Source organism: Scyliorhinus torazame, chromosome 3 (assembly GCF_047496885.1).
Source record: "Scyliorhinus torazame isolate Kashiwa2021f chromosome 3, sScyTor2.1, whole genome shotgun sequence".
Classification (NCBI taxonomy): Eukaryota; Metazoa; Chordata; class Chondrichthyes; order Carcharhiniformes; family Scyliorhinidae; genus Scyliorhinus; species Scyliorhinus torazame.
In genome coordinates, this window is record NC_092709.1 from 134,396,009 (window position 1) to 134,407,428 (window position 11,420).

At 41.2% G+C, this 11,420-nt stretch overlaps 1 protein-coding gene across 1 annotated transcript; it reads left to right on the forward strand.

The window, feature by feature from the left end:
* The first annotated feature begins 414 nt into the window (after nt 1-414).
* fgf5 (fibroblast growth factor 5) lies at nt 415-8,296 on the forward strand. The gene is made up of 4 exons (XM_072497925.1): nt 415-886; nt 1,670-2,182; nt 3,324-3,427; nt 7,385-8,296. Exons 2-4 carry the CDS (start codon nt 1,909-1,911, stop codon nt 7,733-7,735), a joined length of 729 nt encoding a protein of 242 aa, XP_072354026.1. The 5' UTR covers nt 415-886; nt 1,670-1,908; the 3' UTR covers nt 7,736-8,296.
* Nucleotides 8,297-11,420: the final 3,124 nt, after the last annotated feature.

An 11,420-nucleotide genomic window follows, 5' to 3' on the forward strand; every position in this document is an offset into this window, starting at 1 on the left:
TACTTTTTCCAAGTCATTTCATTATGTTTGCTCATGAAAAATTAATTAGGGTTGACTTTTAAGTGGGGTTTTATAGACATGATGAGGCGTATAACAGACGAGGTGAAGTTAAATGAAAATGAACAAATCTTGCTTCCTCGGGTTACTTGACGGTGAATTCATGGCATTAATTTTTTTTTTGCTTCTTCAAATGTTAAACCGTGTCTGGTGTAAGGCCAATCCTCAAGTTACAGTGCTGGGGAGTGGTCAGATTATTAACATTGATGGCTCCAAACATTTACCATCAGGTCAACAGCATTCAATACAAAAGATTGGCACAGAGAGCTTTTATCCGGAGTGCTTGTGGAGGACTGCCTCGTGTCTTGTGTGCGCTGGAATATTCCTCACCAGATTCCTGTGTGCGTTGTTCCGTTGTTAAAGGATGCAAAAATATTTAACTTTAGCAAATAGGTGACTTGTGGCTTGAATAGAACCATTTGCTATTTTTTAAAAAGGACTGTTTTTAAATGATAATTTAAACGTGTAAAGTGTCGCATGCTGTTCATGCAACAACCACTGTTGCTCATACATACATACTTCACGTTCTTGCACACGAACTCACGCACCCTAACACATCGGTTTGCTCTCTCTTGCACGCAAACATCTCCACATATTGCATGAGCAGGCATCTCTCTCCCACACAGGAATAACATCCAGGCAAGGTGGCTCATATGAGATTATTGTTAGGTCAAAACGATGCATTGGAGTCTCAACCCCCAATTCTAGTTTGCTTCCAGGGGTTTACATGTTATTTTTTTCCAGCATACTTTGGCACCCGTGCACCAAATTGATGTGCACATCAATGTCTTTCTTGATAACCGATCAGAGTGAATCTAGCCCATTGGATGTAAGTACCCAGAAAAGGTTGCTTTGAATCTTCTTGGATCCAACTCTTACTGTCCAGTTAGATTAAACTGTACCGTCAATCTGTCGTGCTGGAGGATGCTGTTAAATGTATTTAGGGTTAAGATTTAAATTGATTTTATCCCCTCACCATACTCAAGCCGGAGTGCGCTGAAATCTGTCCGTTTAAATATTTTGTTGCAAACTTTCGACTGAATTTCTGAATGTTCCATCATCATGAATAGATTATTAAATAACCTGTTTTTACCTCACGCCGGGTCATCGAGGCGAGCATTTCACTTGTCACGAAGTTCGCAGTGGGGTTTGAATTGATGTGCGTCTTCCCGGCCAGTTTTGCTACATTTAAACTATCCGCCACTGTTAACAATTCCCATTTTATTTCGGTGGCACCGACCTGCGTGTGGATAACTTGGCGGTATTGATCTATTGAGTAAAGTTGTCCCTTTATTTCAGGCTGCACTCTTGTGACAATTTATATGTCTATTTGAAATCTCCAGAGAGAAAGCGGGTCATTAGAGATCATTCTGGTTCTTAGTTAAGAACCATTAGTTTATGGCAGACTTGAGTTTCGACGTGAAATGACTCATTTGGTGGTCCCCTGTGGGACTCATTTCTGTTTGTTATGAATTATTTGTAGACTTCCCCCTACTATTAAAATTAGCCTCGCCGTGCGTGAAGTTTGCGCAGATGGCGTCCTGGCAGTGTGTTGGTGTGCTTGTTAATAGCACTCTCTCCTAACCAATTCTCTTTCCATTTCATATATTAGAAACGACCATGCCCGTTCTTCTGGCGACTACAGGATGAAAGCTTGTCGTTCAGATCACAGGCATGCATCTCGCAATGAGATCATTTGTGTTATAAATATCCCCGTGCCCTCAGTAGCTTTTGCATGGCTATCCCTGGCGAACACACTACACACGGCCGCCGGTGCATGGAGCAAAGAAGGATCAGCAAAATGCGGACACTGTCCTAGCAGCGAGCACTCCGGAGAGACCCGCTGGAAGAATGCGCCTTCACTGCCTCGTCCTCCTCTTCCTGAATCACAGCGCCCGCTTCTCTTGTGTGCACGGCGAGCAGGTAGCGTCCGCAGGACTACATCGGGGCACAAGAAACGAGAGCTCCTCAGCCACGCAGAGCCGGAGATCACTCAGGAACATGTACCAGTGGAATAGGTCTGGGCCGCGCACTGGAAGACTTTATTGCAGAGTTGGAATTGGTTTTCACTTGCAGATTCAGCCTGATGGGAAAGCCAGTGGCTCGCATGAAGCCAATCTGTTCAGTAAGTCTATTCTAAATAAGTTCACGTTACAATGACAGACCCTATTAAATAAACACACTCAATGGTAAATAACTCAATATGGTCTCTGACTCGCATTTTCTATGGGGAAATAACTCCAGAAGTTATGCTTCCGTGCGGTGTATCCAATGGCACCTTCTAGTTGCCATCATATTTGCATGTTGCTTTGTTACAAGTGCACTGCTTCGAGTAGGAAAGAACTGCGCACTTTGTTATTATAATAGGACCCGTCTATCTAAGGGTTGTTATAACTAAAGTGATGACGAGCTCAATATTCACCACGCTGTATATTGTACATTGGGATTTAATGTGTTTGCAGTCGATATTCTAAATGTTGACATGATCTGGGATCGCTTTTTCAAATACTGTAAGATAAACTAAAGATGTGAATCCACAATGTCCTGTGGTGCAGTGGAAGTGTATCATCGCTGGTGCCAATTCCCACATAGCTGGGTTTGTTTGCAAAGTTATTTTTGTTACGAAGATCGATTTTGTGATGAGTGTTTCTGGGGTCAGGTTGTCTGGCCTGTGTTTCATTGTGTGGTCATGTTAAACTGCTAAGTATGTCGGTAACAGGTGCAGGCTGGAGGGAGCTGAGTGTTATTGGGTTAGTGAACGGCGTGGTGGTTTTGGCCCGCGCTTCTGACATCAGTCTGTGGATTGGCAAATTATTGCCGGGGAATAACTAAAGACTATCTGAATTTAAGATATGTTTTTAAAGTTTGAAAAGCAGAAATCTTAGTAGTCGGTACTGATAATGAAGTTTTTATATTGACGATGCCACTTGCCACCTGAAAGATTTATTTTTAAACCAAACCTTGGTTTAGGACAATATCTCCGATGCCACAATGTGTAATTTCATCATGTCAATAACAAGGCAAAATAAAACAGGGCAAATGAAATGACGTATGTTATAATAAGCTAATGATTTGCATGTTTTTTCCAACTTTAAATACTTACAAGTCTCCTAACTCTATGGGACCTCCCACTCCTCAAAGCGATGGTGAAGGAAAGTATGTGAAGGGAAGGAGTGTTGTGGATGTATAATCAGTGCGGGCAGGAGCCCCGAGCACATTTTAGGGATCAGGCACCACACTATCTTATTGTGAAATTTCACTTCCAGGTATTCTGGAAATATTCGCCGTGTCTCAGGGGATAGTGGGAATTCGAGGAATTTTTAGCAACCGATTTTTAGCGATGAATAAAAGGGGGAAACTCTACGCAACTGTGAGTATAATTTCAGTGGTGGCATTTTTCAAAAGATTCCACAGTGCAAAAGTATAAACATTGAATGTGAGTGTGCACCAACGCGTCCAGCAGTTCATTCAAATGAATGGTTTAAAATGACCTTTATCATCTATGACAGGGACTTGACTTACTGGGCGTGGTCAACGCGGCCTCGATTTTCACATGCAATTTTCTCACACTTCCCACCATAAATCATCTAAGAAGCACCCAGTCAGAATTAGTCAATATTTTTTTCTGAAGACATGTCCCAAACCACTTCCTATAATGATCTCCCTCCGCTGTATGCATACCTTTGTTAAATTATCTAGCTTTGTTCTAATACTATTCGACACGAAATTGCACCCTCAAACCACGTTTTCCCCAGAGAAAAGAGTATATATTATTACATATACTTTGAGTTTCGAGGAAAACAAGCCCTCCCCGGCTATTTTTCCTTTTGGGACTGAGATCAAATCTATATTATCTTCAACAACTCGACACCAATACCGGGACAGGGGACACAGTTTTTTTGCAAAGCAATATCCTTACAGAAAATCATTGTTAATTATCCGATGGCCTAAGAACAAAAACAAGGAGGTTTGAAAACCGCGCTGCAAAAAAAAAACCGCATACATCGATTAGTTAAACAAGAATGTATCCAAATTGTGAAATAGCCTTGCAATTCCCCCGTTGTGCTCATTGAAAATGCGAGCATCGAAAAGACTGTGCACGTTGCAGAAGCCACGATGACTTCAGTAAAATGAAACGTTTTGATATTTATACAGAAGCTAAAATAGCATTACGAGCACACGGATTAAGTAGATCGTTCTATCGCTAATATTTGTTTCACATATTTTATGAGCTGCGAAATTTTTCAGGTTGAAATTAGCGAACGCCACACGCCCATAAAGCTTTAAACTTAAATCATCGTCGAATTTTGATTTTGCATCGCTCTGAATCCTTTCGAGGAACAGACTAGATGATAACCCAATGTATTTACCAGTGAGGTTTTGAATGCGACTAACGACACCGAATAAAATTACATCGGAGATCATTTGGAATTCCAAGCATACAAATTTACATTTGACATAAATTGCCTTCTATTGGTGCGACTGAAATTAATGCAATTAATGCTAAATGGCATGTGACTGCGTACTAGTCACGGTTGGGTGAAGTGCTGTGATTTGCTTAATAAGTTTTGGGAGTTCCTACGCCCGCCAGTTAATGTGGCGCTTTGATAGAACTCAATCCACTTTCATGTGGAATAAGATAAAAGTCAATTGTACAAATAATTCTGCGATCCTGCCAAATCAATTCGCAGATTAAGATGCAACACTGCTCCTGTCCTCCTTGCTCTTATCTTGACAAAGTCTATTGACACCAGTCTCTTTTTTTTACCCGAAGATACAGATGGTAACGTCATTAAATCTGTGAGTTCGACGGATATTGTATTCCAGCATTTTATGCGAACGAGCCATTATCAACCGCCGCACAGAGGAGATTTTCTTTTAATTCCTCAGGAGAATTTGACATATTTTGAAATATTGCCATTTTTATTTCACGTTAATTGCTAATTTGACTGCACTGAGCGTGGAAATCGGACATGCCACACAACAATGATTTCGTATCAAATTTTTAAAAACCACCTCTCTCTAATTTTGACCCACAACGGGGAAAACACAGTCTGTCGAATATCATCTGAATCCTGAAAAGGCATTTGGCATGTTTCAAAGTCAATGCTATACAGAGAAAATAGCAGACTATTGCTTTCATTAATTTTTGTTATCTAGCTTGCTGGAATTTCATTACCAATTTTGAGAGCTTCAAAGCAAGGCTGAGACAGGTGCATCAAGGAGGTTTGAGAGATGCAATTTCTGATAGTTGTCAAAATGTTCTAAGATTACAAAAGGGGCACTGTCACTGCGACAGAGACGGATTTGTAAGATCATTCTCAGACTTATATCAGTGCAATGTTCAATATTGTCACTCCATGCTAAATATGAACTAGTTACATATATTGAACATGCCTAAGTGAAGTTGCCACAGAAGTTTCCACTGGCCGTTTGTTAAGAACTGGACACACAATTAACCTACCGAATATCAGTTATTATGTCAGGGGTGGCACAGTGGTTAGCACTTCTGCCTCACAGCGCCAGGGACCCAGGTTCAATTGCGGCCTTGGGTGACTGTGTGGAGTTTTCACTTTCTCCCCGAGTCTGCATGGGTTTCCTCCGGGTGCTCCGGTTTCCTCCCACAGCCCAAAGATATGCAGTTCAGCCATGCTAAATTGCCCCTTAGTGTCCAGGGATGTGCAGGTTAAGTGGGGTTACGGGGATAGAGCAAGGGAGTGGGCCTAGGTAAGGTGCTCTTTCAGAGGGTCGATGCAGACTCCATGGGCTGAATGGCCTCCTTCTGCATTGTAGGAATTCTATGATTAGTTTCCCAGAAGCAGTTTCAGGTTTATAATTTGTTTCTCGATAATCTATTTACTGATCCACCCAACTCCAAAACAACCAAGTGTGCTTGGGGCAATCTATGGTTACATTTAAGTTGATGTGGAATCGATTAGTTTGCCCAAATAGAACAGCATACTGTACCCTCAATGCACTGATCTGGCGTTTTAAAAAGATTGGAATAGACAGTGAAGCATGTGTGGAAACATGTATGGATTTCAACTTTCCACCTTTAAAAAGAACAAAAGAACCGTCTTTGTCATTTAAGACATTTATTAACAAATTGTTACATGATTCTTGGGGACAATTTGAAGTCACCAGGCAGTTTTCTACAACTTTTCCTGGTAACAACTTACCATCCGCCTATACTGGAAATGATGGACATGTCCTAATGTAGGAAGCTTCATCATAACCCGAAATCTGTGTATTCTTTAAATGATAACTTATTTACATTCATTCTGCGTAAATAATTTATTTTATTCATTTAAGCGATGCGGGCTTCGGTGAAATGTACTGCCTATCCCTCATTCCCCTTGAGAAGGTGGCGGTGAGCTGCCTTCTTGAACCGCTGCAAGTCCATGTTGATAGATTCACTAACGGGTTGCAGGGGTGGGACTGGTCCTTGCATATTTACACTTTCTGATAGTTTTCTATCAGAGGACGTTTCCTACAGGAACGGATCTATCCGGAGGGAGAGAAGAATATTTTGCCACTTTACTGATCTAAAGTAGAGTTGGTCCCCACTCTTGAGCTGAAACCTGTAGATATATAATACCGACCTTAAACATGAGAATGTTTTAATATGATGCTTAATCTGTGGTAAAGTAAATGGGAAGTGTTAGATGAATGGATTGTCTCCCTTGGTTGTGTAAATTGCCTTAGTCCCTATTGTCCCTGGCTCTGTGTCCACACAGATTGCTGCATCTGTATATCCCCCATCGCCAGTCACCGAATGCTAACTGCAAGCGTGCAGCTCCAGATGACTCCAGGTGACCCAACTTACTGCCCATATCTATCATATAGCTCCATTGGCCAGGGGCACCTCGATCCGGAGAACGTCTTTGAATTCTAAGAACATGAGACACATCAATGGTCAAAAGAAAAGTAAAATGCTGCAGACTCTGAAAATCTGAAACACAACCCGGAAATACTCAGCAGGTCGGGCAGTATCTGGGGAGAGAGACACCGAGTTAGGTCTTCAGGGAAGTTCAGCCTTTTCCCTTCTCATTTCCAAGCCCCAAAGAGCATTCAAAGGCCGCCCTCACCTCCAGTGAGCATAAAGATGGATTTATAGTAAATCTAGGCAAACACATGAGGGAGAAAGATGTAGAATGATATGCTGAAAGGACTGGATGAAGTCAGATGCAAGAAGCTCATACCAAGCAATAAACAAAAATATTAATGACTTGTTTCCGCACTTTTAAAAATAATTTTGTGTGAACGTCATTATATATTTAATCTGAGTAAAAGTAAAATGTTAATTTTATTTTTGCTTCCCTTACAGACCAAGTTTACAAACGAATGCATTTTCAAGGAGAGATACCAAGAGAACAGTTACAACACTTACGCCTCTGCCACTTACAAAAGCCAAAACAATAGCCGGGAGTGGTATGTGGCTTTAAACAAACGCGGTAAAGTTAAAATGGGGAGCAGCCCTCGGGTGAAACCTCAGCACATTTCGACACATTTCCTTCCGAGGTTCAAACAGTCCGAGAAAGAGAAGACGTTCAAAATCACCAGAAAGCTCCCCGAGAGAAAGACGGCACCCGAGCCCCCAAAGGCGCCGCCTGCAGCAAGCGTCCGCAGGAAGAGTACAAGCGTTGTCAGATATCGGCCAAAATTTCGTTTCGGATAGGAGCGGATGGATTTAACTCTTCCTTAGTTGGTTCAGGGGGAAGTGACTTTGTTGCAAAGCAGCTGAGGTGCACTGGGGAGATCACAGGGAGACGAGAGTGTCTGCTTCCCAAAGAGACAAGCCATCCCACATCCCCAGCACTGGCAGTGTGGGCGAGAGGTCGAACAGTATTTTATATGGATGCCAACGCCGGCATCTCCACATCAGTATTTTATATGGATGCTGTATCAGCATTGGGAATGGCAAACTGTACGGGTACAATACAAACATCACTGTTTGTTGGGAGAATATATGTTGGCTTGGTTTCAAGCGGTTCTTTATTGATAGAAATATAAATATTCATTCGTTTTCATTGGAAATTTGTTTTTAAGTGTTAGTTCCGAGGGAGAAATGTGCTTATTTAACGTTTGGCAAAGGAAGCAAGCAACTTTGGCCCAGGCTGAAATGTTGCATGTGTTTTGAAAAACGTTGAACCCTTCTTTATTTTGAAAGGAAGTATCCCTTTCCAGAAATCTACCATTGTTTTTCTAAGAACAAACAAGGAATTGTTCATCCACCGCCCCCCCCCCCCCCCCCCCGCCCCCGCCTCCCCGTCTCTCTGTGATAGGTAGGCATCGCTGGTATGCGAGATAGCGTACATTTATTCCTGCTTGGGATGCACAAGCGACAGTTTGGTGTTGGAGTGGCCATATCCTGGTGGTGCACGACCTGAGCCCGCCTTTCTCCGGCCGAACAGGTGGAAGGATGGATTACAGACCGTCAATCAAACGATCACTTTAGAGTTCGCATGCTTAAAATATCCCTGCCATAATCCCAGCATTCCACTGTTTACAGACCCTCAGGGAAAGGACCGCTTGACATAGGGGGAGAAACCCACACATGCTGTTCGGAGCCAGCTTCTGTCTATAGGTGTATCAGGTGGCAGACATCAACACCATGGCCCATTATCAGAAACGCTCTGTTAGTTTCAAAAAAATCCTCCAGGGACTCATGTCGGGCAGGTAACGATTCCTGTGATAGCCATTGCGTTCAAACAACCACCTTATTGTGTACAAGGACAAGTTGTTCTGAGAGTTTATCTGCTTGAATTGCACCTGGGTATCACCGTCTGCTACAGATAGCAAGCATTGAGGCAACATTCATTTATTATGCATGCATTCTTTATTTCAATGTTTTCAACCCTTTGAAGCAATATTCAGCAATAATATTATTCAGATGCAACACACGTACTGCCATTATGTCTGTTTACATTCATGACATTTGATTGTTGATGTTCTATTGTGATCGTCTATTCACGAAAGTTGTCTGGTGGAAAGTTGTCCGGTTTACCATTAACATATGTTAAATAATAATGACCTTTATTATTGTCCCAAGTAGGCTTACATTAACATTGCAATGAAGTTACTGTGAAAATTGTATATTTTCTCATGACCTTTTTGATCTATGGACTTCATTATATGGAAACATAAGTATCCGTGCCGCATAAAATGATTAATGAGAATTTATTAATAAATCTCTCAATCATATTTTATTTTCATTTAATGCAGCGTATCTGTCTTTGAAAGTGATTGTCAAGCAGTCAGTTCTTCTCTGCAGTGTGCATTGTATTTTCAGTGATGGCAAGCAAAAAAAAAGTATAGGAAGTTCAATAGCATTCCAAGCTGCACTGAATAGGAACACTGCCCTAGTGGTCGATCACATTGACAGACTTGTGTGGTTTTATAATCACGGTTCTTACGCTTTTCCTCAGGTAATAAGAAATGCATGATTAGCTGCCCCGCTCTTCGAGTGAAAGTTAGTTACTATGTCACTGATTAAGTTAGTTAATGAGTTTATATCTCCCGATGAGCGGTACAATTAGCAAAATGCACTAAAATCCTTCACACAAGGCAAACTAGGAAATACACAAACTAATGGTTAAAGTTATTTTGCTCAATTATTAATTGTGATTCTTTTTTAAATTTTTCCAATTAAGGAGCAATTTAGTGTGGCCAATCTACCTACCCTGCACATCTTTAGGTTGTGGGAGTGAGACCCAGGTAGAGACAGGGAGAATGTGCAAACTCCACACGGACAGTGACTCAGAGCTGGGATCGAACAGGGTCCTCTGCACCGTAAGGCAGCAGTGCTAACCACTGTGCCACCATGCCACCTGTGAATAATTTTCAAGAAATAATTTAGCCAACCCAATGGGAAATAGACCTGCGCGGCGATTTGACCTGTTGTATGTAGATTTTGGAAAAGTGATTCCATTAGTAAGTGCATGAATTCAATAGTAGCATTTTAGGAGTCACATTCTGTTGATGCGAGTAAGATAATATACCTTTTTTTCTCTTTCAACTTAATTCAATTGGTTCTGGTTGATCTAGGATTTTCGAGGCTATCATCGTTTAACGTGAAACCAGTTTGGACAAAATAGTTCTGCACCATAATGTGAAACCATGCTTAGAGTAAAATCAAAATACTGGAAATCTGAAATAAAAACAGAAAATGTTGGATAAACTCAGCAGGTCTGGCAGCATCTGTGGGGAGAAAAACAGAATCAATGTTTCGGATCCAAATGACCCTGGAACAGAAATGGAATTATTCGGAATGCTGGGACAGAATGGAGAGGCTTAGAGCTGGCACTGCCGTTTCGTGATCACTGTTGATTTTACACACAATTTGTAACTAACTATTCACCACTGATTGCATTTTGTTGGAGAAATGAACTATTTACATCAACTTTTACATGTTGTCTAGCCAATTCATCTGCTCTATTTAATCATTCCCTAAAATTTGACACGTAATCCAATAATGTAAGTTCCGACTGCTCACTCACCAATTTTTCCTTAATCAATTTAAGTGGTCCTCTTACCTCATGACCAAAGATTAGTTCAAAAGGACTAAATTTGGTTGACTCATTAGGTGCATCCCTAATTGCAAACAGTACGAATGGAGTTCCTTTATCCCAATCTTCTGGATAATCTTGACAATATGCCCTCAACTTTGCCTTTAACGCCTGGTGCCATCTTTCTAACGCTCCCTACGATTCTGGATGGTATGCAGTTGATTTAAATTGTTTTATTCCCAAGATATCCATAACTTCTTTGAATAACCTCGAGGTAAAATTTGACCCTTGATCCAATTGTATTTCTGTGGGTAGTCCATATCTAGTAAAGAATTTAAGTAACTCCTCCACAATCTTTTCAGCTATAATATTGCATACCGGAATGGCCTCTGGAAACCTAGTAGACTCATCCATTATAGTCAGAAGATATTGATTCCTACTTTTTGTTTTAGGAAGTGGTCCTACGCAATCAATTAAGACCCTTGTAAAAGGTTCCTCAAATGCTGGAATGCGTATTAAGGGCGTTGGTTTTATCATTGCTTGAGGTTTCCCTATCACTTGACATGTGTGACATGATTGACAAAATTTAACTACATCTTTATGTAGTCCAGGCTAATAAAAATGTTTTTGTATTTTAGCTTGAGTTTTCCTTACTCCCAAATGACCTCCCACTGATACCTCATGTGCTACTTGCAACACCTCCTTTCTATACCCTACCAGCAATACCACTAGATGAAGGTCTGCCCACTTTTCATCCGCCTGCACATGTAAAGGTATCCATTTTTTAATCAAGCCACCATTTTTACGGTAATAACATTCTGGTATACTCTCAGATGCCTCTTCCATGTATGCTTT